Genomic DNA, 26005 nt, shown 5'->3' on the forward strand with positions numbered 1-26005 from the left:
TCTCCGGGTGTTCCGTTGATGAATGGCACATTCTGCTGGAATATCAGAGGACCATGTCTCCGCTTTAGTTCTGCCGTCACTGTCTCTCAAATGCTGCGTCTTACTGCAACCTGAAAAGCCCCAAAGCTACCCAGACTCCATCTAACAACTCTCAAACAACATCCGAATGTTACGTTGGAAACGCTCAGTGTGTATAGATTTAGTGTTTAAATGGTGCTTTTACATGTGTAGCTCCTTGTGCTCCCACCAGCTTTGCTGGGAGTGTGTGTGTGTATAAACCTGCCATCTGATAATTGGACAGATGTCGGGCGTCACAACAGTGCAGGCCAGTTTGATCAGATTATCTGCCCAACTAATCCCACTGTGTTGAGTAAACATACATTATGATAATGTGCCCAACGACTGTGCTGCATTGAAACTATGGGTTTCTTTGTCCCATATATTGAAGTGTGTTGCCGATGATGCCATTTTCATTGCAGCATACTCTTAAAAAGTGAAATACAAATAGCAAAAACCTATCAATTGTAACTAGGTACATGTTGCTCAGCACCATTATCTGCTCTTGTAGTTAATTTGTGAAACGAACCAGGGCGTTAAGCTAATCATGTCGCAGCCATTTGTGTGAATTGCAGTTTTTTTGCAGGATTTTTCAGTCTGTCAGTGGAACAGTGGCAGAAGCACTCTTCACTTCAGATGTTGTGCAGATTGGCTCTGTTATTCCGCTGGTTTGAGCAGATGCCGTGTGTCTTGTTTTCGCTGCATGTCTGCCTGCGCTCTATCTGTTCCAGCAACTGACCGTAGAAGTCAGGAACTCTGTCCAGGGCAGCAGCCACATCTTTAGAGTCAATATCTCTGACTCGAGAGAGCGATGCTGCCAGAGCATATCTCTCTTCATGGCCACTTTCTTGATCTTCTCAGCACTTCTGATGGGCAGCCATGCATGCAGGCGCACCCGCCCCGACTTCATCTTGGCTCTTGATATGCCAAGCATCTTCATGATCACAAGTGGCCGTTCAACTCCATGTGAGGAGTGGACTCGGCTGGTGATCATGTCATTACTGACTGATGACTGTCCTACTTGAAATGGAACGGGTCTCCTGCTGTCAGACGGACGAGCTTCTGTCGCCTTCATTCACTTTGAGCGGCCTGAGAGTACAGTGCCACCCACATTACTCACAACAGCACTGCGGAGCAACCCAGCCGTCCCAGACTGGCTGTCCTCAACTCTGCGGTTCACCTCAGGTTTCGACCTCAGCGACTGAACACAATGCACTTTCTCTTCCCACATGCAGTGTCTGGTTGTCGAGCATCTACTATAGCTGTAGGACTTCATTCACCTACTTTCCCATTTTTCGTTCTGCAACTCAAGTCATGTTCTCTTTTCTTTTTCTCCTGCTGGCATGCCCATTACCACACTCCCCAATACACATTGTCATGCTTAATTTAGGATGTATTTACCAGCGCACTGAGCTGGATAAAAAAATGAGGGAGTGTGGGTTGTCAGGCGATGGGGTGCTTCCCTTTCCCCCTCGTGACGCCGCCATAGTAGTGGTAGTAAGCACCTTCATGTCTCTGTGATTTATGTGGTTAGGCTTTATATTAGGGAACATACATTACCATAAATAAACCACTTATTTGCATGTGTATTAGCTAGGTATTAATCATAATTAAGTGCTGCTAGTGCTTAGTGTCTTGTTAAGCCTGACTGCGTTTTACACTGCTCACTGGAAGTTTCATCTAAACCCCAGCGTAATTACTGATCAGTAACCAGCAGGTGATCCCCATTCTGGAGTGGTTCCATCTATGTGCCATTGGCATTGGAAACCATATTCTTTCATGAATAAGAAACACTGTGAATGATCTTAGCGGAGCATCCAAAGGCCAACGGCACATGGCTGATGCTTTGTCCACATGCACATCGTAGTGGTTTCATAGTTGTTCCTCATGTGCAGAGAGTCCCAGCATTTATGAGATTACCAGAGCCCATTTGTGCTCCAACCGGAGCCATTTTGGCTGGGAGGAGGACTCCTCTGGGAGCCATCTGGGCTCTGCTTGATGTACTTTTTTTCCCCTCCCATCCTTTTTTCACCCTGTGCCTAAAACTATTAACCTTTCTGTGGGAGGAGTTTCAGCTTCACTGTCCGCATATAACAAAGACTCATGACCCATCATTGTCATTTTGCCCCTTTTTAACATAAACAGCTCTTGAAATTGTTGATGTCATGGAATTTAAGTGATTTGTATTTTATGCTTATTTTATTTTGTCTGTATTTGTTTTACTTGACTGCACGGATGGCCAAGTAAATGATGACCATCTACCCCACAACATGGATGGTGTCCCTCCTGTATGTATGGCTGGGGCACATGCATGTTTTCAGACACCCATTCATTTTGACACAACCTCAAGCATGATTTTTAATTTTTTAAAATGGCTTTTTTTATTGCTTCCAAAAAAACCTAACAATTTTATTATTGACTGATTCCATATGTCAAGTTTCAACATTGACGGTATCAAAGTCAACCACTTAATGAATATTTGTTGACATGGGCTCACAGACTGCATGGTGTGTCCCAAACCTTTATTCGTGGGTGATTTTGGTATCGTCAATATTCACACGATACATTCACGTTACGATAAATGAAACTTTAGAAGGAAGAATTTCATTTCCCCGTACAAAATTATTTGAATTCATTTTGCGTTTTCATTCGGGCCTAACAAGGTTTTTATCTTTCCTCATCCAGGTGGAAGTGGAAGTGGAAAGCATGGACAAAGCAGGAAACTTTATTGGCTGGCTGCACATCGAGGGCGTGAATCTGTCTCTGGCCCTGGTCGAAAACGCCCTATCCAAGGTTCACTTCACGGCTGAGCGCAGCAGCTACTACAAAACCTTGGTGTCAGCAGAGGAGGCTTGTAGGCAGAGGAAAGAGAAGGTGAGTCAGTGGAACAAGACGTGCATGGAAGTGCTTTCACACATGAGTACAATTGTGGAAACCTGGATGATGGCACTGCGAATATATCTACCGGTTCACGCTACTGTAATCCTAAGCCACGCAGCGCACACAGTTTTATCAAGTGAAATGTGCGACACAAATGGGATGTCGAATTCCACCACTCAATCATCCTCCGTACCCGAGCCCCCACTCTGAAATGGTGTGTGAGGTCAGCCTTCATCTGTTCAAGGCGATGATGGTTCCTTCCCACCAAACTGTTGCACAAAACGACCTGGAATAGAAAGCTACTTTGGAAAGAAATCTGTTCTCACCAAAGCCTCCTATCCTCGACGGGAGAGCTTTGATGGATGGCGCCATTTGTCACATTGATCCTGATCTGGCCCAGTATTTTCATTATGGCTCCACCAGTCAGCCTTCTTGATGCAGGAAGTAACCAGCAAGCTGTCACCCTCCTCTTGCTCCTGCTATCTCTCCAACTCTAATCCTCCTTCCTCTCATCCTGCCCTGCTTCTGCCTTGCAACTTTCAGCTGTTTTAGAAGACGAGATTGCTTCTTCTGGCAATAAAAAAGTGATGTATTGTCCATTAAATCTGTCGTGCTTATAGTCACTTCCAGATCGCTCTGTATGGCTGATGGCTGGTTCCGTTTCTGACAAATGGACAGCCGTTGTTTGACGTGCTTGATTGTCCTCATTAAAATGTTGGAGCCAATTCCATCTCAAATTTATGGCAGGGAGGAATTAGTCATCTTCCGGATCATATCTCAGAATCAAGAGGGTTTCAGACACGACACCATAAGCAGGAATGTTTCGCCAAATACCTGTTTATGTGATCAAACACCTTTATGGTCACAATTTGAAACCAATTTCCCAGGAAACCAGTGGTTTTTCTTTCCTCCATCACTTTATCTCTACAATGAAAAGCAACGGTTTACGGCAAATTCAATATTTTCAAGAGGCCATCTCCAACCAGGCCTATTGGCTAATGTGAGCCACGCCAGAGGGAACAAGTGATGTGGTGTGTGCTTATCCTCGGCTGCTGGTGATAGTGTCCAGTCACCACAGACCAATGTCTGTCCGTGGATCTGGTCTCCACGTGACACCAGGTTCCTGCATGTGTGGCTGCATCGTATGCATCTTCACTGCAGGTGAGCTGGGACTGTGTGTTCTAATTAACCTCAGGGGACTCCCCTGTGAAAACTGGAGAGCGTTGCACTTTCTTCCCCCCTCTGTTCTTTCATTTGAAGCGCAGCCTGGTCCTGTGTAGGCTGAGGCTAGGTGGAGGAGATTGCATCTCTTCCTGCCCCCCCCTCCTCCTTCTTCCTGGTGTCTCATTGCCCTATCTTTAATGTCCCTGCGGTTGGGGGTGTGGAAGACAGCTGTGGTTATGCTGCGTCAGGCCTCCCTTAAAGGAAACACGGATGTCATAATGAAGCACAGGGGGTGTGTTCTCACACGTTTTCTCATTACAGGGAAGCGGCAGTCTAGCAGGGGCCCAGGACAACATATTGATGCTGCTCCTGCAATAATGTCCTGGACCAGAACTGCTTAGGTGTAATGACTTAAGTGAATGAGTTTCTGCTCAAATGAGACCGATGGGACGCAGACATTTGGTTCAAAATGAAGCTTTCCAAGGGGGTTTTGGAGGAGCGTTTCAGAGGCTCAGCAATTCCGTCTTCTCGATCGACATCCTCTGAAGGCAGGCACACACAGGCTTTTCTAAATCTTATGAGTTTTCTTTTTTAATCTGTCAGAGACCCCACTCATGTAGATGGAGAATCTGGCGTTGATCGTCATGTCTGTGGTGCGCACGATAATCTCACACATAAAGATTCTGATCAATAAGCTCGTTCTTCTAGCCAGAAATCTCGTGCTATCACACGTGAACGAAGGGGAAGCCGAAAGCACAGCTCACATCTTGGCTGTGCATACGGTGGTGTTGGTGTTTTTTAACGGAAATATGCCAGAAGAAACCTTCTCAACGTCCAGATACCTGACGGAGCAGAATGAGGATGGCTGCAGATGGGAGTGAGATTGACTTCTCAATGCTAGCCTCTTGATTTTCCTAAATGTCAATGATCGTGGCACATTGCCAAGGCTTAAAGGAGAGCCGCCACGCCTTCAGAATAATTACCACTTTTTAAAGATGACATCTCTTGCGATTAAACGTATTAAAACGGAATGTGAGCCCAAGTGTAGCGGTAGCACTGGTTAGCGTTGTGCAATGATTCCACTCCTAGTCGTTTCTTGATGATTTTAACATTCAACTACGCCGTGTCTCTGGCTAATCAGTCCTCCTTCCTGAGCTGGCAAGTCGTACGTCCCCACGTCAGGACAGCGCGTGCACCGACCACGCAAGAATCCCAACCAAACTCCCCAACAAATCGACATTAAAAATAACAAAAAAATATATTATTTATAGTGGAGATCACAACCCTGTTACATAAGCAACGGCACGAATGAGCAGCGGGCTATATTCTTAACACAGGGCCGCGATTGGACTAATATAGGCAGGGACTGATATCATGGAGGCCGATCGCGATATATATATCGGCCAAACCAATGTATCGGTCGACCTCTAAACTGAATGAATGAATCCCTTCATCCAATGAATCAGGAGTATACATCCTTTATCTACTATATGGTTATTTGGCTCGGATACAGACGCCACACGCTGATCTCACCTGCACCGCTAGAAATATAAATTTCATCTCTTCACTATCAATCATGGTGAAGAGATGATGATGCAATGTGGTCTGCACAACCCATCGCCTCAAATCTACAATTGATGACCGTAGGTGACCAAAATGGACCCAAATCATTTCTGCTCACCCAGACTCTGTGCGACACAGTGAGCACCCCAAAGTCACCCAGAAACCAGCGGGAGGAAGCATGTGGTTTCATGGTCAGCTGAGGTTTCATTCAGGCCAACCGTCCGTGTATACTGTATATTGACCCGCCTGACCTGAATTCCACTGCTGTTTTCTCGTGTAACACACTATACAACCTTTCTGCTTGTGGTCTGCTGCATCTCTGTGTTGTTTGTATCTTTGTCAGCCATATTTCATGCGGTGATTGAGTCTCAGAACGAGCTTAGCATACAAGGTTAATTATAGCTGCGAGTGTATCGGTTTGAATGCACCAGTGTTTCCTGGTGTCTTTGGAGCGCGTTGTGTTAGGTTAGGTTTTAATTAGCAGCGTCTTTGTTGATGCTTTAAGTGTCTCACACTACAGTGCAGTCTTTAAAGGTGGAGGACTGTCCTGGAAAAAAAGCAATGTAGCGACACTAAGCTGCTGTTTGTTCAGAATCATTGTCTCCTAAAGATGACGGGTGTGTTTCTTCTGTTGGGGTGAAGTTCATTTGGAGACCGTTTCTCAGGAGTTCAGTTCAGAAGTTTACCAGAGGAAAAAGAGAAGGAGCAGATGATGATCTGCATTCAAGATATTTTTGTCATGAGGAAATATTTCCATCAATCCATCACGTCTTAATGGGGGTGAAATGCAGATTGTTCATGAATGTAGGAGTTGAGAACTTGATTTTTTCCCGGTGCGTCGGTCGCTGGTGCTGCTTGGTCAGGCTGGAGAGCTGTGGTTAGCTCTGAGTAACGCCAACTGAATGGTCCTTCCATTAAAGCGAGGGACATGCAAATGGATGTCATCTCCATCCGTCTTATCTATTGTCCTCAAACAAGTTTTCACTCCCGTAAACGATGCCCTCTCTGTTTCCAGGAGCGGCGTGACTGTATCTTGTGATGAAAAGCCAAGTGCTTGTGAAGTCTTTGCAGCCTGCTCATCCATATCTCATTATTCACTATTGATTATTTTCAATGTAAAAGCAGCCGGCTGACAGGTCAATCATGTCCCCCTTTTCAATTTCCCATCCCACTCCACCCTGTCATTCCCTTCTCTGGGTGTCCACTTGCTAATGGACAATGTGGTGTTGTGAGAGGCAAATCCAAGACCGTTAGAATGCCTTGAATAAATCCAGCCTGCTCACGAGGTGGATAAATTAAAACTATGGCGCCGAGTTGGACATTAAATGCCTCTGCAATATTTAATTACGCAGAGAACGGGCTGGTATAAAATCAGGGCCTTTAAATGCCTATGGATTTTACTCTGGCTTGTAAAGCTCTCTTTTCAAACCGTTCCACCAACCAAGGATTCTATGTTTCACATCCATTTTCAGAATGAAACATACACAAATCCGGCGTTGGTGTGCCCCGAACCTCTTGAATCCTGAAACCAGGATGTGGGCGTGTGAATGAGTTTTCTTATGTTTTTGCAGACAAAAACCTTTTCCTCTTCATCAGATTATTATAAATATTAGGAGCCATCGTCAAGTGACAGAGAAGCTGAATAAAAATATATTTTTGGGTGGAATGGTTACTGCTGGGAATGAGCCCTGTGTTGGTGGGATTTTTTTTTTCTCCCCCTCTTCCCACCACTGCTCAGATTCCCTCTTGGTTCCTGGAAACTGCAGCGAGATACGTTTGCTGCACAAGTAAGATGAAGGTTGCAGGCGGTGTGAGAGGACAGCGACATCAAAGCAAGGGGACATCATTGCCTGCAGGCTGGCCACAATGAGAGAGGTGACCCATGTCGGGCCAGGCATCTTCGGAAGTGCTGACAGAATGGAGTGTGCGCTACATTCCACAGCCTGCGCCTCTTTATTGTCTTCAAATCCATATGTATAGAATCTTTGCCATCTTCCCTCCATTTCCTTCCTGTTTGTTTGCTCTGCTCCTGCATTTCCATTCAGGCTGCCTCTCAATACTTGTGCATAAAATGCACTGTCTGCCACACAAAAAGCAAGTCGCTGACGGAGGCCTTTTTTCCCATATGAGATTACATAATCAGATTTTCAATGCACCACGTACACAACCTTGCTTGCAGATGGAGGGAGGTGCCAAATGTGCCTACACCATACTCGCACTGTCCCTTTCTTGCTTACTCAAACGCACTTGCAGCATGTGCAGACCAGTGGTGCAGACAGACACATCCACATGCTCTCTGAGGACAACCCCCCGCCAGGCCAGCACTGTCAACTGCAAGTTGGAGCGCTGGGTGCCCCGAGGCGGAGAGGCAGAAGGACACAGGAAGCGATTAGTGGGCCCACTGATGTGTATGCTCCATGCACCATGACCTCTCTCGCTGCCTCTCATCCCAGATGCTAATTCAGCAGTCTGTCGGCCACACTTATGCTCCACTGAATCTACATCGCAAGCCATCCATTTTTGATCGATATTGTTCTTTGAGGAAGAGTTGTGGATGATTGAATAGTGGAGTCTGACCAGACAAATGAAGATGCAAACTGCAACATTCTCTCACACAGGTCATACAGGACGCAGGGGGGGGAGACACACGTGGGTTAGAACTGTCAGAGCCCTTCTCTGATGTCATGATTCCAAGACAAGTGTCCCACCACTCTGATTAAAAAAAAAAAAAGATTTTTCTTGGGATTTCACATTTCAAATGATCGTAACGCCTCCCCAGTCTATTTTATCTTGAAATTTCCACCTATGGACAGCAAATCACTACGTATAGCCTCAGCCGACCAGATGCTCGAGCGCAGCTGCTAAGCAGTGGTACTTACTATTTTGAAGTGAGTTTGTCACCAACTGCCTTCAATCCCCTAGCGTTGTCAAGTCAGTAAGTAAAAAAGGAAGTGTGTATAGTGTTCAATATTCTCAACATCTTTAGTGCTCACGTCTTGGATGTGTCCATCGTGAAACTCGACCTTGTGGGTCATGATGGTTCTGTTTGTACTGTGGATCATGCTAAGATGCCTGTGTCGTGGAAGCGACAGCGATGACTCCACAACTTGTTAACACATTGATGCGCCTGCCACTTATATAACGGTGGATTGTCGTCGGCTAGTTGTGGCTGCTGCCCTAGTCAAGTGTCTATCTGGCATAAGAGTGCAATGGCTAACAATCACGCCCTGTGACAACATTTTAATGATTATAATAGAAAATTAGAGCCGTCCTATTTTATATGACGTGCGCGTGTGGAGTGGATGTAGACATTTGCTGCATTGACTACAGAAGACTAGGAGGCTTGCAGTGCTATGTACGGCAAGTGTTATTGAGTTAGAAAATGAGTCAGGAAGTGATTTTATTTTGTCTTTTTTTCTTACATGTTTTTAATGAGTTTAAGGCTACGTTCAGACCGTAGGGCTAAATGCTCAGTCGTTGACATTTCCAGTCATGCTGTCTCCAGTGTGAACTTAAAGTGTCCCGAAAGTGTCCCACAGGACCATTGGAGGACACGATGACGCAGTGAGCGTTTTCAGTGTTTCTAAAGACGGATGCTGGTGTTGGAGCGTAGCTGGCGATTTTATAGTTGCTTCCCTACGGTAGCCCCAACATTTGTTTGAAGAGATTGTGATGGAAAGGAGGCAGGTTTTTGGTCACGCATGTTGGGGGTGAACGGCAGCAACGTCCAGACAGAGAAACGGGGGTGAGTAGCTGAGAGTGGTGGGAGTCATTCATTGCTTGATTCATAATTTCTTATGACGACTCGTTTGAATGTGACCTGCTCGTTCAGACTGAAGTCGGCGATCGGACACATATCGGATTTAGGACCACACAGCCAAGTGGCCAGGGTTGCATTTAAAGATCAGATACAGGTCACACCTGCTAAAATCATTAGCTCATTGCACTTGTGCTCACTTAACAGTATTTATTGGAAATATTTCACATGGTTCTAAACTTAAATGTGCTGGCAGGGAAAGTGCAACTAGTCCTACCAGGAAAGACAAGACCACTCCAGAGCACATTTTTAACAGTTCTACAGCGACACAATGTTCCTAAATGTTAACTGAAAGGGTGAACCACTTCACCAAAATATCGATTCATTACATCCTTCAAGCTTCTCTGTAACCACTTGTCGTCACTCACTCCGAACAACTTCCACGCTGGGTAGTCATTAAGGTCTGCTCAGGCGTTACTGAAGCAGTAAGAGGGTTTGTGTCTCCTAGCAACAAAAAGCGCTTGAGAGAGGCGCTTTAAAAATAAGGTTGTCCCACTTCAACGACTTATTTTTTCCCCTTGGACATGGCGCCTGGGTGAGGAGCTCGGTAACTTTGAATATTGCATACAAGGGCATGAAGTCAGACTGAAGAAGAACACCATCTCTCGTGAGTGACGTGGACATAAATCAGAAGAGCCTGCCGCTTGTGTCATACTTGACTCTAATGACAGTCTCGGCTGTGTGTTTGCATCCAAGTGCATTTGTTTGCATGTTAATTGGCGTGTACTGTCCTGAGCGTGTTCCTCTGCATCTGAATGGCTTCGATATTGCAGGCATGCAATGGGCTTATCTGCTCTTAACAAAGGTCCTTGGGGGGGCAGGTTTGTGAATGCCTCTGGTTCACCAGTGCAGAAATAACTCAAGCACTTCCTGCTGTCTCTCACTGTACGCCGCTCGCCGACTTTGGTGGGGAGGGTGAGGGAGGAGGCAGACAAAAGTGAGGGAAGGTGAAACACTGGCAGAGAGCTTAATGCGATATGACATAGTGTGTCGCATTATAGGCTGATTAACACATGCTTAGCCTGCCACCCGCAACGGAAAACACATCCCCCAGGTGGACCTATTTTTCTGCCTTCCTGGTGCCTTCTGCCTCATATATCTTGGGGCATTTCCACCCCCCGGCCCCCTCTCCTTTTCTGCCCCATTTTTTCTCTTTCTTTGCTGGTGAATGGGAGTGTGAAGGACACTGGAGATGGGCCACTGGATTATATATATAATTCCTCATTTGTTACTCTCAGGATGCAGGGAGAAGACGCGTCTGCTTGGTTTACAGTCGCCTGCTGCTGCTCTCCCTTTACACTCATGTACCCATACAGTCAGTGGAGCTGCCGAGTGAATGTATGAACTGATGTGACACATCGTCAGATCATTTTGGTTATTACAGGCATTGTTTGAAGGGACACAAAAGCCATGTAAAGAATGGGCAATTAAAGTTGAAATATTTTGGGCTTCTGACAGTCTGGCGGTTATCCGTACCGACAGCCATGCCCAGATATATTGGCTCCAGCACCCATTGCGAGTGGCAGCAGGAGTGACGTTTTACCCTCCAGACAATTGACATTTGTATATTTTTGGAGTCATCAGACAGAAACGGTGAAGGGAAAAAGGTATTAAGCCTGCGAGCTTCCGCTGCTGCTCCAGGTGTCTTTTCAGATAGTCTTTGTTTAATCTCTGTGAGAAAGAAAAGAGCGTAGGCTGTCCACGTTTGTTCTAAAAATAAGGCACGCGCCAGTTCCAGACATTTGCATAGACGCTGACATTTTTAGGGCCCCTTGCTTGCAGTTGCACTTGACTCCGTTTAATATGGGTCGGCACTAAGACGCGCCCCCCCTCTCATTCTGCCTGCTGTGATCTCCTATGCCACTAATAGAATGCAAAATGTTCTGTCTTGAGGCAACCATGTAAATGCTCTCTTCACGTGTTAGGATCTTTAATCCCTGCCCTACTTTATTAATTTGTTTGTTTTAGTTTAAGGGCATGAGCATCAGACCTTATTTCCTCTCCCCAACTCACCCGCCTTACAGGGCACACGTGCCGCTTCATTCATCTCAGACTTCTCACGCCTTTTTATGCCCTTATATGTTGCCGCCGCTGCTTTGCTTTGATTTCCTAACCTGCCTCTATTGGAGCTAGATAATCTACTTGCCGTCATAATGGAGAGGAGCTTATAGTCGGCGTGGTTCCTTACACCTCATCAGGTTTCTTTATTGCTTGCACAGTCCGCTGCTCATTGACGGACTCCTCTGACTTGAGCATCCAATTCTACTCCTAAATGCATTTTTCTGCGCCCATCTGATGTCCGCGCTCTCAAAGTCTCATTATTCTTGCTCTTCCCCTCTTAAACTCTCCACCACTGTTTTATCCCCTCATACATTTTGGTCTTGCCTCAGTACCTGCACACGATTATCCCCGTCTCCCCCTTTTCCCCTCCCCGTTGTAGCTTTCATTCAGCTCTAAGTCCTTCCTCGACTCTCTGCACTTTTCCAATTTGAGTCCAAATTAGGCATTCTGTTTACCATTCTCCCCTTCACCTCACGTGGCCTGCGAGGTGAATACAAAGCTTCTGGGGTTGTTGTTTTTCTTTAAAGTGTCCTCGACATCCACCTGACTTTTTAAAGTGTCCTGCTGGAGCTTTTTCGCCCTTAAATCTCTTCACGTTGCTGGCTAACAGTTGGACACTGCGTTGTGTTATGTTCATGTGTAGCTTTCTTTCTCAGCTGGGCTCGCCGCTGCAGATCTGTGAGGGAGTTGAGAAGTTAACTATATGTGTCCTTGTCACGACAGCTCTGGCAGTCTTTTTGTCAATGGGTTGAGAATGATCAGAACATTAACATTCAGCAATGTTAGGCTTGGTTCATCAAAGTCGTAGTTCCAAGCCAACGGTGCCCCCTAGTGGGCTCCGTAGATGTGGACCATGCTTCATAAGGCTTCATCAGCCCTCGGCTAGTCTGAGTGAAGGTGGCTGACAGCTTTTAGCCATGTTCAGGAAGCTTTGAGCAGTCAGAGTTCTGCTGTGTCTGAGTGGCAGTCTCTATATGACAGAGGTTCTTAATCAGTGAAACTATTTCGCTCCCAAATTCTACTGACCGAAGGTGCTGTATTATTGCACAGCTTTGACTGTCTATGAAGAGTAAATAATCCACTGATGGTGCAGTAACCGAGGTAGATGGTTCAGTCACTTTTCATTTTTCCTTCACTCACTGGGCTGTAACTGGAAGTCGCCCACTATACTCGGAGGTTGCCTTCTCCAATAACGCCGTCAACTGCTGACATGGTTTTTAACCCACTGAAGGTTTTCCAGTGTATCCAAAAAGATCCTTTCTCTTTTGGTCAATGTTGAATCATTTACACTCATCCAAACAAGTGAATTTGAAAAGCGACTCCAGCCTGTGAGTAAGCAGTCCTCGCTGAGCCTCTGGTTTGGATTGTTTTTGTTTCACATATCAAACCATATGAGCCTTTCACAAACACAAAATGTTTTCTTTTCTGTGCTTTCAGACACAATTCCTCATCCTTTTCTAATGTGAGGATGAATCACTTGGGATGGTAACATGTCCAAACCGTTTAAAACCAAATTTAGCTTGTTGTTTTATCTTCATTTTGGCAGTCGGCGTTGGCCTCATCTTTTCATATTGAGATTTAAAAAAAAAGGGGGGGGCATTTTCTTCTTTTTATATGGTACAAGCTGATTCTGCTTGTTATTTAGGTCAGTTCACTTACTGTGTCCACCCTTGCATTCATCAGTAAAACTAGAGAATGGGACCACTCTCCCAGTTTTGGGACTATGTCTCTTTCCATCTCCTCTCACATGCCCAGGGGTGAGACGGTTACGTAAACAAGCGCTCGTCGCTGCACTGGCTCCCAGTTGGCTTTGTTGTTTGTCTGTTCATTTTTGTGCCTACTTCATTCAGTGGCCATCACCTCAAATGTTACCTCACTTGTCTTTTTTCCCCGACACTGCGCTGTGCTACTCCACTGAACTTTGCTGTCCCCACAAGGTTTTTGTCAGGTCACAGAAGTGATGTGATTTTTTTCCTCTTCTGAGGTGCCGTACATTTCACACCTCACGCTCATCATCGATGGCAGGTGCCTGTACTTGATGATGGTTGTCATTCTTCCACTCTTCTCTTCGGCCCTCTTCTGCGTCCCCGCGATCAGAGCGAGTCCACAGTTATGAAAATGATCCTTCTCTTCTGTAGACTCCAATGTCAGAATCGGTGAATCCTCTTCCTCAGCCAGTTTGAACACATGACCCTGTCTGTCCTCCTCTGACCACCTTTGTCTCAGGTGTGTAGAACTCACCAGTGTGAATTAATACCATGTGTGAACGAAGAGATGGATTTACAGGCCGACTCAACTCAGTTCGCTTGTCTTATGATCCTTCCTCCTCCATTTGTTTGTCTGGTGTTCAGTTATCACTTCATCAGTATTAAACCTCGCTGCCTCTTGCTGTGATGCGACGCCGCTGCCATGACGCTAATCCCTGCCTGGCCCTGTTTTCCTCTTCCGTGTCTTCAGTTGAATGCCTCCCGAGTGCAGAATTATTAATACACCTTCCAATGGGATTAATGACTGGTGATTTATGACATCACCTCTTCACCTTCATTTTCATGGTAACAGCAGTCTCTTGGTGAGAGACGCCAGCAAAGAGGTGGAGGACCAATGAGACGGGTGTGACTTGGTCAGGTGATCCAAACTGCCTGAGAGGACGAGGCGGACTTGCTGTGGGAAAAGTCTGCTGATTCTCATGGTGGTGGTAGGTTCACTTGTGATCTACCAAGGCCATCAGAAGCCATGTCACTGGTGGGTTGCTCCTGGTAGCATCCACTCCCAAAGCCATCTGCTGCACTCATGCTTTGGAGCTCCAAACCAAAAGATGGGAAACCAAGGGTTTGCAGCTGAATTTGCTCCAGTTTGGCTCGTATCTTCGCTGAAATGTGATGCTGAGTAAAATGTCTCAACAGTGGGATTTGATCCTGAAAGGCTGCCTTTCACAAAGCTATTGGAACGTTTGGCCTATGGTCACCAATCATGCGTTGCCATCGACGTCTCTGCTTCAAAATGAAATACAGACATAAATGTAATTGTTGAGAAAGATAAATGTCCATGTATGGATTTTTAAATAACTTAATATTCAATGTCCTGTCCACTTCATGCTTTAAAACAAGTGTAGTTTGAAAGACTGCTTTTTAAACATGTTGTTTCATGGAATGGAATCTTTCACACGCTGAAATCATTTACTTAACCTTCAATTTATTTCCATATCTGGCCGTTTCACGTGCCGTAATGGTTGCCGCCACATGCCTTCCATTTAGTGTGTATTGTTTTGCTCCTATGGATTCGTCCTTGGTACCTTCACCTTTTAAAAAGTGTTGATAGAAAGCTCCCTGTGAAAATCTCTGCATGAGGTTGTTGAAGTGTCTGCCTCCAGGGAACCTGGCGTATTAGCATTGTGTGCAAGTGCTGTGGCTTGTTCTCAGTCATCTGGTCTTTATAGCCCGGTGCTGGTTCCCAGTGGACCAAGGCGCACAGCAACTAATCACTCTCACGTAGCCAGTTATAGCTTGAGGCTGATGCTTGCTAAACAGTTCGTTTTAAATAAACTAAAAAAAAAAATGTTACAAGTTGCTCTCCCGATCGCCCCGGGCTCCTCCACAGCTATCATGTCTGTCTCCGTGCATGTGTGTGTGTGTGCGCTCGGCACTGTCATATTAGGAAGTAAGACGGGCCTGAGCAGCCTCACCGACTGCCTGCTACCTTTTTGAAGGCGGAACATCTGTTGGCTGTGATATGAAGGCAGAGTATCGTTTTCTCTTCTTCCCCGCTCCCCATCGCCTGCGCTCCCGTCCTGAATTCCCCAGCTGCTCGCCTACCTCCAGTCACCTACAAAACCCCCCTGTCCCACACCACCTGTGCAGTTTTAATGCGTAATTGATCTGCTAAGTAACCACATCTGAGAGACTCAGACCTCTGTCCCGGCAATGCTTTCCAGCTCCCGAGTTGGTTGGCTTTGACTGATGGAAGCCGCCACCTCGTTGTGCCACTTGAAGAATTATGCAAATTCAGGAAAACCTTTCAATCTGACCGTTTAATCTGCACAGCGGCTTCCGTAAGCAAGTAGTCAGAAAGAAAAACAAGATCATATGGATGTCATTTGAGGAATCCAATCCTGAAGGCTGAGTCACCATCTGTGCTCGGCTGCTGACCGCGTACCTGTTGAGGCCATCAGGGACGGCTGTCAGAGACCCTGGGCTTTTTTAATAATGCTTTAGTGCTGATGTCCAAACCTGGTTCTCTCTCAACTGTTGAATTCTCTGCAATATTGTTGATATTCACTTCTGTTTAACACTCATTCTTCTTTGTTGGGGTCGCCACGGAGAATCGGCCCGCACACATCCATAAAGCTCAATTGTGGTCTTCCCCACCTTCTTTATGATGGTACCTCCATCTCCAACATTACCATGAAATTGAAGCGGAAAAAATGAATTCATTCATGAATCCTATTGGATGCTGGATTAATAATTCTGCAGTCATGTGTCATCATGTAGAAGACGCTCTCCTCTCCACATGTCCCTCTGAGTCTCTCCTCCTAACCATCTGTCCAAACTTCTCCACATGTCCCTCTGAGTCTCTCCTCCTAACCATCTGTCCAAACTTCTCCACATGTCCCTCCGAGTCTCTCCTCCTAACTATCTGTCCAAACTTCTCCACATGTCCCTCTGAGTCTCTCCTCCTAACCATCTGTCCAAACTTCTCCACATGTCCCTCTGAGTCTCTCCTCCTAACTATCTGTCCAAACTTCTCCACATGTCCCTCTGAGTCTCTCCTCCTAACCATCTGTCCAAACTTCTCCACATGTCCCTCTGAGTCTCTCCTCCTAACCATCTGTCCAAACTTCTCCACATGTCCCTCTGAGTCTCTCCTCCTAACTATCTGTCCAAACCTCTCCACATGTCCCTCTGACTCTCTCCTCCTAACCATCTGTCCAAACTTCTCCACATGTCCCTCTGAGTCTCTCCTCCGAACTATCTGTCCAAACCTCTCCACTTGTCCCTCTGATGTACTTGCTTCTACTCTTGTTCTTTCTGGTCACTGCCTATAAAAAAACTGAGCATCAACTGCAACTCTTTGAACTATGCGTCCTCTCTTGTGTCAGATCTACTGTCACGAAAGCAAGAATCGTGACCTGTCGCACTACTGTGCTGTGGAGTTTCTCTGCTTCGTCTGGCTGCCGCTCACAGCTCACACCCAGACTGCACTCTCCTCTTTGCCTGGTTGGTTCTCCTCACTCGCTCTGACCCTGGTTACACTTCAGATTAGGGAGCGTACCACTATTTTCTCATTTGCTGTTAATAATCGGTTGTGTTTAGTGTTAGTTTAACTGTGTGGCATCGACACCGCTCAACAGGAGTACATGATAGTGATTCATAACTGGCCCATAGCCATATCAATAACTGGTTTATTCATGGAGTTTCTTTTGTCAGCACAATGGAAGGAGGCTGTGTGTTGTCTGCAGCAGGGATGGCGTTCCACTTGAGCTATACGTGTCTGTGAAGGGTGAAATCATGGGGTGACTTCAGCCCTCTATACAGGGCAGTTCTTACGTAGCTATTCCTCCCGAACATTCCCTTCCAGCTTGCAAACCTGTGCACATGCTGATCATAGGTTAAGGCAGGCACACCTTTCTGAAGTCTGTCCGTCTTCTGCTTCATCTTCATAGGTTTGTGGTTGGTGCAAGGTCGCAGTGGATGGTACGCAGCATGTGCCGCACGCATGACTGGTGATCTTGCAAAGTAGAACTGGATTGGAACGTAACCTGAAACGTAGATGAAGACCCAGCAGAATACCCTTTGTCTACATTGATTGATTGCTGGTTTTCCCTGAGCAGTTCCCTTCAAAACATTGAGTTTCTGGAGTAAAGATTCTGCTTGACAGTCGAGCTAAAACGTTCTGATGAGGTCTGTGAAGGTCTGTCATGTGACTCGCTCTTCCTTTCTCACCGTAGATGGGCTTCCCAGTCAGCCCATCATCAGCTGAGCCGTCAGGGTTAATGTTGCGTCAACAGCCCAGCGACCCTCGCAGGCAGGGCTTTTTAGGGGCCATGTGGCTGGACTGGGTTCATGTCTCATCCATTTAGAGTACAGCAGCATTTGATGTCTGTCTGTCATGTACACTCCTGTCATCGTGGCTGCAGACGGTGATTCTTCATCTGAAGTCCTTTGAAATGGTCCTTGTCAGGAAGGTTGAAGACACGAGAGCTTCACCATTCACCCACCTGTAAGTCAAAGAGGTAGACCGAGTCGTCCCACTCTTCTCATTCACTAAACACTGCACCTATGGGATCGTGTGGTAACGTTTTCGCGTGGTAACATTGCGTAAAGGCTCGTGCTTTATTGTTCCAAAGCAACTTCAGTTTCTTCAGAAAGTTGAAGTCAATGAGCAGACCCAGTTTCACTGTTGTCTTTAAGAGCCAACCTAAAATAAGTGTTATGCACAGAAGAATGGAAAGATATATTCTGCCATATTAGCCCAGCATTCTTTCTAAAGTGTGCTTCATTAGCGATATAATGGGCTTCCGATTGATTGGCAAAGTGCTCTCTTCTGAATTGCACACTCGTATTGATTCCAATTGTTCTCAAAGTGTGACCAGATAATGAATTGGCTATATAACTATGCAAATGACAAGGTAAGGGAAATGGAGGACTCGATACGACATTGATGGCTGTTCTCTGAACACGCATGAGCTTGTTGATGTGCTGGTGGATGTTACTGGCTAAAACGGGTGCAGCTCTTGTTTTGTTTAATCATTCCGTTATTCTCAGTGGGAGTGTGCTTGAGATGCATCTGAACTCCAAACATTGTGCAAACAGAGGCTATTAATAGACCAGTAGAATGGCTGTTGATCCCGTTGAAAGCCACGGAAGGTATTTCCACAAAGGGTTCAAATACCTCGAATGTGTTGCAAAATGGAAAAGGTGTATCAGACAGAATCCATTGTAGCCGTACACGAGGTCAATTGTTGCTGCTGGTAATCCCTGTCTTACCGGGTGTTCGTCTATGTAAATGTCCACGTCATGGTTGAGCACGTTTGTAAAGTCTTGAATAGAGGAAGGTCGTGCGACTGCAGCGCTAGGATTGGTGTTTTCTGATGGTGAGCAGGTGAGGCTCCTCGAGCCAATACAGGCTTCATGTGTGAATGAGAACGTAAAAATGGAAATTTACCTAATCCCCCGAATGCATGCTTGAGCACTTCCTTCAGCCCCGCCGTTGTGGTTGCAGGATCAGCGTGAATGGCGCTTTACTCTATTAGCGCTATGAGCTCACACTTGTCACTCATTTGGATGCAAGTGTGTTTTCCTTCTCGGGAGTTGTGAAGGTCAGACGATCCTGCCATCTCATTCAGGTTGGCCTCCATTATTAGGCCTTGTTGTCCCTTCAGTCTGTGCTTAATGGCCAGCCATTCCTTCTCCCTCGCTCGTCTCCTCCCCCTCTCATTGTTTCTGCCAGCTCGCTGGCTCCAGCGTCTGGCTGCAGTTGCAGAGCAGCAGTCACATATACCTGCATTCAAGTGGAACAAACAGGATGGTTGGCTGCTCACGGAAGGTCATCAGCCCTGGGCGCTGTGTGCGAGTGTGTGTGCTTTATAAAGAGATAAAACTCTGTGTCGCACTCCTGTAATCCAAGGGACGGTTCCATCTGATCAAGCAACCGCTCACACTGCCATTCCATGTCAGAAAAGAATTTTGCTTTGTTTTGGAACATATTTCTCTCTGCCAAACCATTTCTTGAGCAGCAGTGACGAAGGAGTCAAAATCAGGTCATAAACTAGTCAGAAGTTGGTCTTCACCAACGCTGACCTTCGACATCCCACTCGTATCAATTAGACAGATTGATTCCACAGGAGCCGCAACGTGGGAGGCAGATGTCCGTCTCTGGTGCGCTGATCGAGTCAGAGGTCAAGAGGAAACCTCGCGGCCGCGTGCCATTTCCGATCCAGCAGTAAGCCTACTCTGGATGAGGTGCCGCGGTGATGGCAGGCAGGCTAATGAATGGTGACACGCTAATCTTTTTCATCCCTAATTGCTGCACAAGGTGGAATTAACAGGCGAGCACTGTTTATGACCATCACGGGCGGAATATCTCAGGGCTTGTTTGAACACATCACAGACCTTCTGCAAACGCCACTCAAGTTTGACTTTGTTCCAACTGTTTGTAGACTGAAACAACGATGGCTGGTCCTCCAGTCATTGTGCCAAACATGTTTGCTCCCTCGGTGGAAAACATTGTGCTTCTTGTTGCAAGCTGGGGGCGGAGGTGGGAAATATTCTATCAAAGCAGTTTTTCTTACCTTGAGGCCTTTCATTATTTACATTTTCTTTGCCACCATGTTACGATCACAAGCAACGATGGAGACTATAGATTCAAAATGATATCGTTTCTTTCACTTCCTGACTGAACCTCTTCAGTGTGAAGCGTCCTGCTGTGTTTTGGACTGACAGCCTCACAGCAGACCTCATTGGATAGATCTTCATTCCTAACTACTAAGTCCCACACTCTTTTTAGCGTGTTCTCTCTCCTGCTGTGTTGCAATTGACTGTTGCCTATCGTGGTCTTTTGGGCCTCTCCTTTGTCATTTCCTGGCGTACAAAAAGGATGCTTGCGGTTAAGATGAGTTGAGTTGGCAGCCATGAGCCCTCACTCTCACACCTGATGTGACTCGACAATGTGTGGCATCCCTCGTCAAGTATGATCCCCAGGCACTCAATGTTGGACCAAGCGGTCACCTTGTGTTGTATGACCCTAACCATATGGAGCTTAACTCTCAAAGCAGCGAGCCAGACGAAGTGCCGTCATCAAATGCCGCTGCAGTGGAAACACTTGATCCATTTGTGAGCCTAATGCATCCTCATGCAACTCATAAGACTGATTTCTGGGTCATCCTGGAACGGTCCTCTTGAAAGCCACCTAATTGTGGCGCCTGTGGAGTGAGAACAGCCAAACCATTTTCCTGGATCCGCTCCATTCCCTTCTGTTATGACTTTGAGAATGACAGGGCTCCATCTCGTGTCATCGGGACCCACAGGTCATGTCCCGTCTTCTAGTAGTGCGTAAATGGAAACCCGTTTCCAATTCTGTTGCTTCCTGCTTGTAACAAGCATTGCCAGTTTCCATCATCGCAGAAAAGGATCATCCTGGCAAGCAGTGGAGCCAGTGTGTAATAAAAGCCCAGGGACTGATGATCTGAGCCCAAACGCTAGCATGGCTGAGCCAAGGCAGAGCGGGAAAAATTGACAACACTCTAACTTTGTAATTGAATTAACTTTGATAGCAGGCTGTTTCAATCATTTGCCTCAACCCAGTTGGCTAATTCTGCTGTTTTGAATCTCTCCCTCTTTTAAAGGAGGCACTCCTCCAGTCGCCTGGAGGAACCGCTGCTAACAAGCGGTGCTGCCTCTGCTGCTGCTGTGCTGTAGCTCCACCAGTTGAGGAACTCTCTGGGTCAACTCCAGAGTCCCTGCCCATATTAGGTGTCTATCTCACAGCCAGTGGTTGAACTCCCCTTTATCTTACCACCTCGATTCGCTCAGGCGTGTGAAGACCCTCACTATATTCCGTCACTGTATATGAGGCTGTTTACAAACATGCTGTATTCACTTTTAACAGCCGCCCACTCTTCCTGCAGCCTCCACTGCTCTCTGCAAACACACACACACACACATCAACTGACATCCATGCAGTTTGATTCGCGGCCCAAGGCAAAAGCCGTCTTTCTAATGAGCCTCCTGCCCTCTGCTTCTCCCGGGGAGCCGAGGGAGAACTAACCTTCATGCTGAAAGGAAGCTGTGCAACCTGCTCATACAAGTATTGTATGGAGGTAAATAACGTCGTTGTTGCATTTGTGACGCTCTCCCGCACAGCAATAAGAGTGTTTTATTGATGGTGTGGCCTGGGTCACCTTGGTATGATCACGGCACGTCCAGAGTTAGCATGAGTACAGAAGCCCCGAGAGACCCGTGATCTCTCGTCACTGCTGGATGTCTTTTCTTGTTCAGCTTTTGGTCTCAGTGAGATTAGTCCCTTGCAGCATGCCGTCACCACTGCTGTGGACCAGTGGTGTCGGGACATCCATGTTCCCCAGTTTCAAGCCCTTCACCTCTCACAGAGGGATGGAGGTCAACGAAGCGGGCTGAAGCAGCGCCTCCTTGGTGGAGGTGATTACACCAAATGCTGCCAACGGTGTGAAGATGCTCATCAAATCTGTTCAAGTACATGCCGGATCAGTTTGCTCGAGTGTTTTGCTGAGCCTTTCCTGCCTCAGAGATCAGGACGAGAGCTGACCAACGGAGCTGACCGATGTTTAGTGACATTATTCAATCGGGCTTTGAAATCCTCTCCATGAAAAGTCATTTGACAAGGCCGACTGCCGTTTCCTTCGGAGGGACAGGAAGAGGCTAATCCTCCGCTCTTGATTCAGATCGCTGTGGTGAAGAGGCTTCAAATAAAGTGCTTTACCTGAGAGCAACTTCTGTTTCCACTTTTATCAATAGGCCTTGGACGTGGCCTGTCCCCAGATTGAGCCTATAGAAGTCGATACCAGAGGGGTAAAATAAGCCAAGTGGTATGATGATGCTGGACGTTGACAGAGTAGTGTTGTTGACTTAATGCTGCCTGGCTGTGTTTCTGAGCTTGTCATTAAAGGTTTGTCTCTTTGACTTGCTGGACAGGTGTGACAAGTCAGGGTCAGGCAATAACAATCTGTGTGTTTTAGATCTGGTCCAACTACGAGGAGAAGCCGGTGGAAGAGGTGGTCCAGCTGACGGAGGAGAAGGAAAGAGTTGCCAACTACAAGCCAGTGTGTGTCACAGAAATCACCGACAATTTGCACTTCTACGCCCAAGACGTCGAGACAGGTAAGCTATGGCTGATGAATCAGCAGAAATGGCTCGGGAATGTCAATTAAAACCAGTAAAGTCGCATGACGCGACTGTGGTGCTGAGCCATTTGTCATCATGTCACACGTTTGTGTCTCATATTTAACACTAGACTGACTTTATTAATGACAATTATGGCGAGCGTTGGCACCCCCAGCTCCCTCCGCCGACATACAAACAAGGGCACGCTGCTTATTGCCAGACAGTGAGGGATATAAATCACCCCCTCCTCTCACCATGGCCAAGAAGTGGCCAGAGAGATGGGATGATGACGCCTGGCTGCTCACCACTCCAACCTGTGTGCATGAATTAAAGCACGCACGCACGCACAATACCTCCCCCACTGTCTCCACGAATGGTGCGACTTCATGGTGGCGTCAAGGTCTGGGACTCTCCCCTGGATTTCTTTATTGAAGCACAAACTAATCTGAAGCTTCACACACGTCAGACTTTAACAAGGCAATTGGCAAATGTCCAGAGCAGCAGCTTTGGCCCCAAAGACCTTGTGAGTGAATTCAAATCATGTTGCATGTCTTTTTCTCTGAGCAATTGTGGAAAATGGTCTTGTCAGTTGTCACAGATCGGATATAAATGGGCAAATTTAGTGAAAAATGCCATTTAGGAAAAAACAAATCATTATCTAAGTTGTTTTCCGCGTTAAATTGTACATTATTGATATGTTGCTCAAAAATGGAGGCTAAATCATTGCTTGTTCCAAATGATGAGGAAGTTTGAAAATGAAAACATTGCATGGTCTAATAGATGATGTTGTTAAAGAAAGACGTCTCTCCTCGGACCTGTTGAGACGGGTCATCCACCTGGTCAGTCTCCACCGTGAGCAACATTCGATGTGACTTTGAATTCATAGATTGTCGAGCTTTGGTTTAGAACAGTCAGTCAAACTCGTAGCCCTTTGGATTTGGAGAGAGAGCTTTGTGTGCTGCTTTTCCATGTACCTCGGCAACACATTTGGTGTGGATCATTATTGCTCTCCCGGTCGGGGCTGTTGGAGCACTGCTGTAAAACATAACCACATGTCAATGAAGATCAATAGTGCTGTCCACCTCCACTCACCCACCGACCCACCTCTTTTGGTTCTTCACTCTTGTGAGGAATACAATAGCACAATACCTTTATTTTCGGTGCGTGACCTTTGATCCTTGAGATTTGTCAAACCGTCCACTCAACGATCAGAAGTGCATGCAGGACCTTGCTCTGAAAGAGAAGTACGAAAAATGCTGGTTGTCACTGCTTTGATGGATTGGATGAAAAGTGGTGTTTGTGTTGAGCTATTGTCTTTATCTCCAGATGAATCTGATCCAGCCATTCAACGTGACCTATTGAAACATTTCAAAGTTCCCTAATAGACTTCTCCTCACGATTTCATTTGACAGAAGTCGCTGGTCGCTCTCTTGTTTTCCTTGAATGGTTCCTCTACAGGGGGAAGAGCGCTTTCTGCGTAGTATTTTTATTCTGGCAGAAGAGCAGTGAGTTATTTAATCTGCTCTGATCGCTGCCAGTTCATTCATTCATTTCCTGCTTTTAATAAGCACCATCTATTTCACACAGGAGCTTGTGTGCTAAAGAGTTTTCTGAGGGGAAGCACAGGCTCCGTGGCCTTCCTGCTTCCTGCCTCTTCTGCCCCATACCGCCTGCCTGCTCCGCTACTGCCTCGCTCAAACTCAACATTTTTGCTGACCTCAAAGCTGCATGGAGTCACAGCAGACCCTCGAACAGCACATAAAACTGAAGGCCGGAAGTTCACCATCATTGTTGCATCGTTACGCTCTGAAATCGTCAAAGTGTAGTATAGTTTACAAGTGATCCTCATGCATTTTGAAGCCTTTCTACGGGGCAGACAGCACCACTGCACCCGCGGCTCGGAGCCCACTGTGACTCATGGATGGACAGCATCTGTTTTCCTCCTTACATTTAGTGAGGTTTATCTTCCGCTGTGCTGTATAGTCCGGAATTTATCATCGATGGCAATACATCGCTGCCGACTGCTCCAGCTCTGTCCAGCAGCTGCATGATCCTTCCCCATGTGTTGTTGAAGGTTCACTTCCTCAATTTCAGATTTGTCGTCTGTCGTCTGACGTCTGGTCATCAGAAGACCATCTGCACAATTGGTGTTTGTTTGAAATCCTCTCGTGAAGTCAACTGGGTTTTCAGGCTCTAATGTTCTTTCAGTCAGAGCCACAAAATAAGCCCAAACAACAATTCAGTTACGTGTCATCCATCCACTACGCTTTTGCCTTCTAGCACTGCACGGCGCGTTCAAATTCACATTCAGAGCAATATTTTTCTTGAATTTTCACTTTGAATTTTGATCGATTCGCTACCATACAACCCATCCATGTCCATCACCATCATTTTTCTGTACTACTGTTTTCAGTGAGCAAGTATTACCAATAATTCATAATCAATAAGAACTTATTATTATTATGATTCTATTTTTTTACAAGCAATGTTATCCATGAGTCATTTTTTGAAACTATCGTTTTTGCTGTGGTCCGCTGAGCCATTGCTGTGACGGCAAAAACCTTGCAGCTATTTTTGCATATGTAAGCCCAGGAAATAATCTTCCTGCTTTTATCTTCTTAGCCATTGTGAAGGAAATGCAGCTGGCTGTGTTTTATTCCCCATGGCTTCTCTCCCACTCGCTTTTCTTATTTTAATTATCCCAGTTTAATAAGTTTTAAGTGCAATTTTTTTTCCTGTTGCGATGTATTTATTTAGGCTTGATAACTGATTAACTTGCAGTGTAATAATTCTTCCCATCACCGAGCGCTTGAGGGATTTTGCCCTTTAATCCTTGGTTCATTTTGAAGGCCTTTATCTGTTAATGCAGTCGTTTATCTCTTATTGTCTCAGTTTCCTCTGTCTCTTCCTGGTCTCCCCTCTTTTCCTCTGCTTCCGCGGTACCTTAGGCTACATGTAATTACTGTCAGAGGGGGGACTCTCATAGATCTGAGTGACCTTGGACACTACAGTGAGAGGCCACTCCAGGCACAGTGGGGAGTCCAGGCTGTAAACCATTGTCACATTTTCACTGCAGGAAATTCAGCGGCAGTTCAAAGTTTCTAAATATAACCCTGAAGTCTCTGGGCACTTGTAATGGCCTCCACGTCAATATCGTGCGCTTGCCTTAATTGCGTCCTTCCAGTCTCCCAGGTAGTGGCGCCACTTGTCATCTGTGCCTCTGAAATAACTCATCACTAGTTTACCATTGACATGGTTTGTCCTCTCAAACATGATTGTTTCATCAACCTCATTAAAAGGATGTGGCTTACTGTTTATGATCGGGGAGAGGAGTCTGAATCAGACGTTTTAGTGCCTTTACAAGGCTTCACTGAAGACACTACGATCGCTCCTGATCCTGTATCACTGATGGTGTTCTAGGAGAATCAAACTTGCAGACAAAGTGAGATCATTCCTAACTGCATCTTCATACGTAATGTAGCACTCACGACCTTTCCCAAGGTGACGCAAGTCGAGCTGCACCGCGCCAGTATGGGCACCGTTGACATCATCATGGCCCATCGAATGGCAAATATAAGCCAATTTAATTATTTACGATAATGAGATGATG

The 26005-nt window shown here is 46.2% G+C and overlaps 1 protein-coding gene across 1 annotated transcript in view; it reads left to right on the forward strand.

The window, feature by feature from the left end:
• Nucleotides 1-26005, forward strand: part of snd1 (staphylococcal nuclease and tudor domain containing 1) — a 135161-nt gene that overhangs the window by 74243 nt on the left and 34913 nt on the right. The window contains exons 18-19 of the mRNA XM_053861858.1: nucleotides 2743-2931; nucleotides 22251-22392. Of these exons, the coding sequence (XP_053717833.1) occupies nucleotides 2743-2931; nucleotides 22251-22392 (331 nt within the window). The remainder of the gene's footprint in view (nucleotides 1-2742; nucleotides 2932-22250; nucleotides 22393-26005) is intronic.

Source organism: Synchiropus splendidus, chromosome 4 (genome assembly GCF_027744825.2).
Source record: "Synchiropus splendidus isolate RoL2022-P1 chromosome 4, RoL_Sspl_1.0, whole genome shotgun sequence".
NCBI classification, from domain to species: Eukaryota; Metazoa; Chordata; class Actinopteri; order Syngnathiformes; family Callionymidae; genus Synchiropus; species Synchiropus splendidus.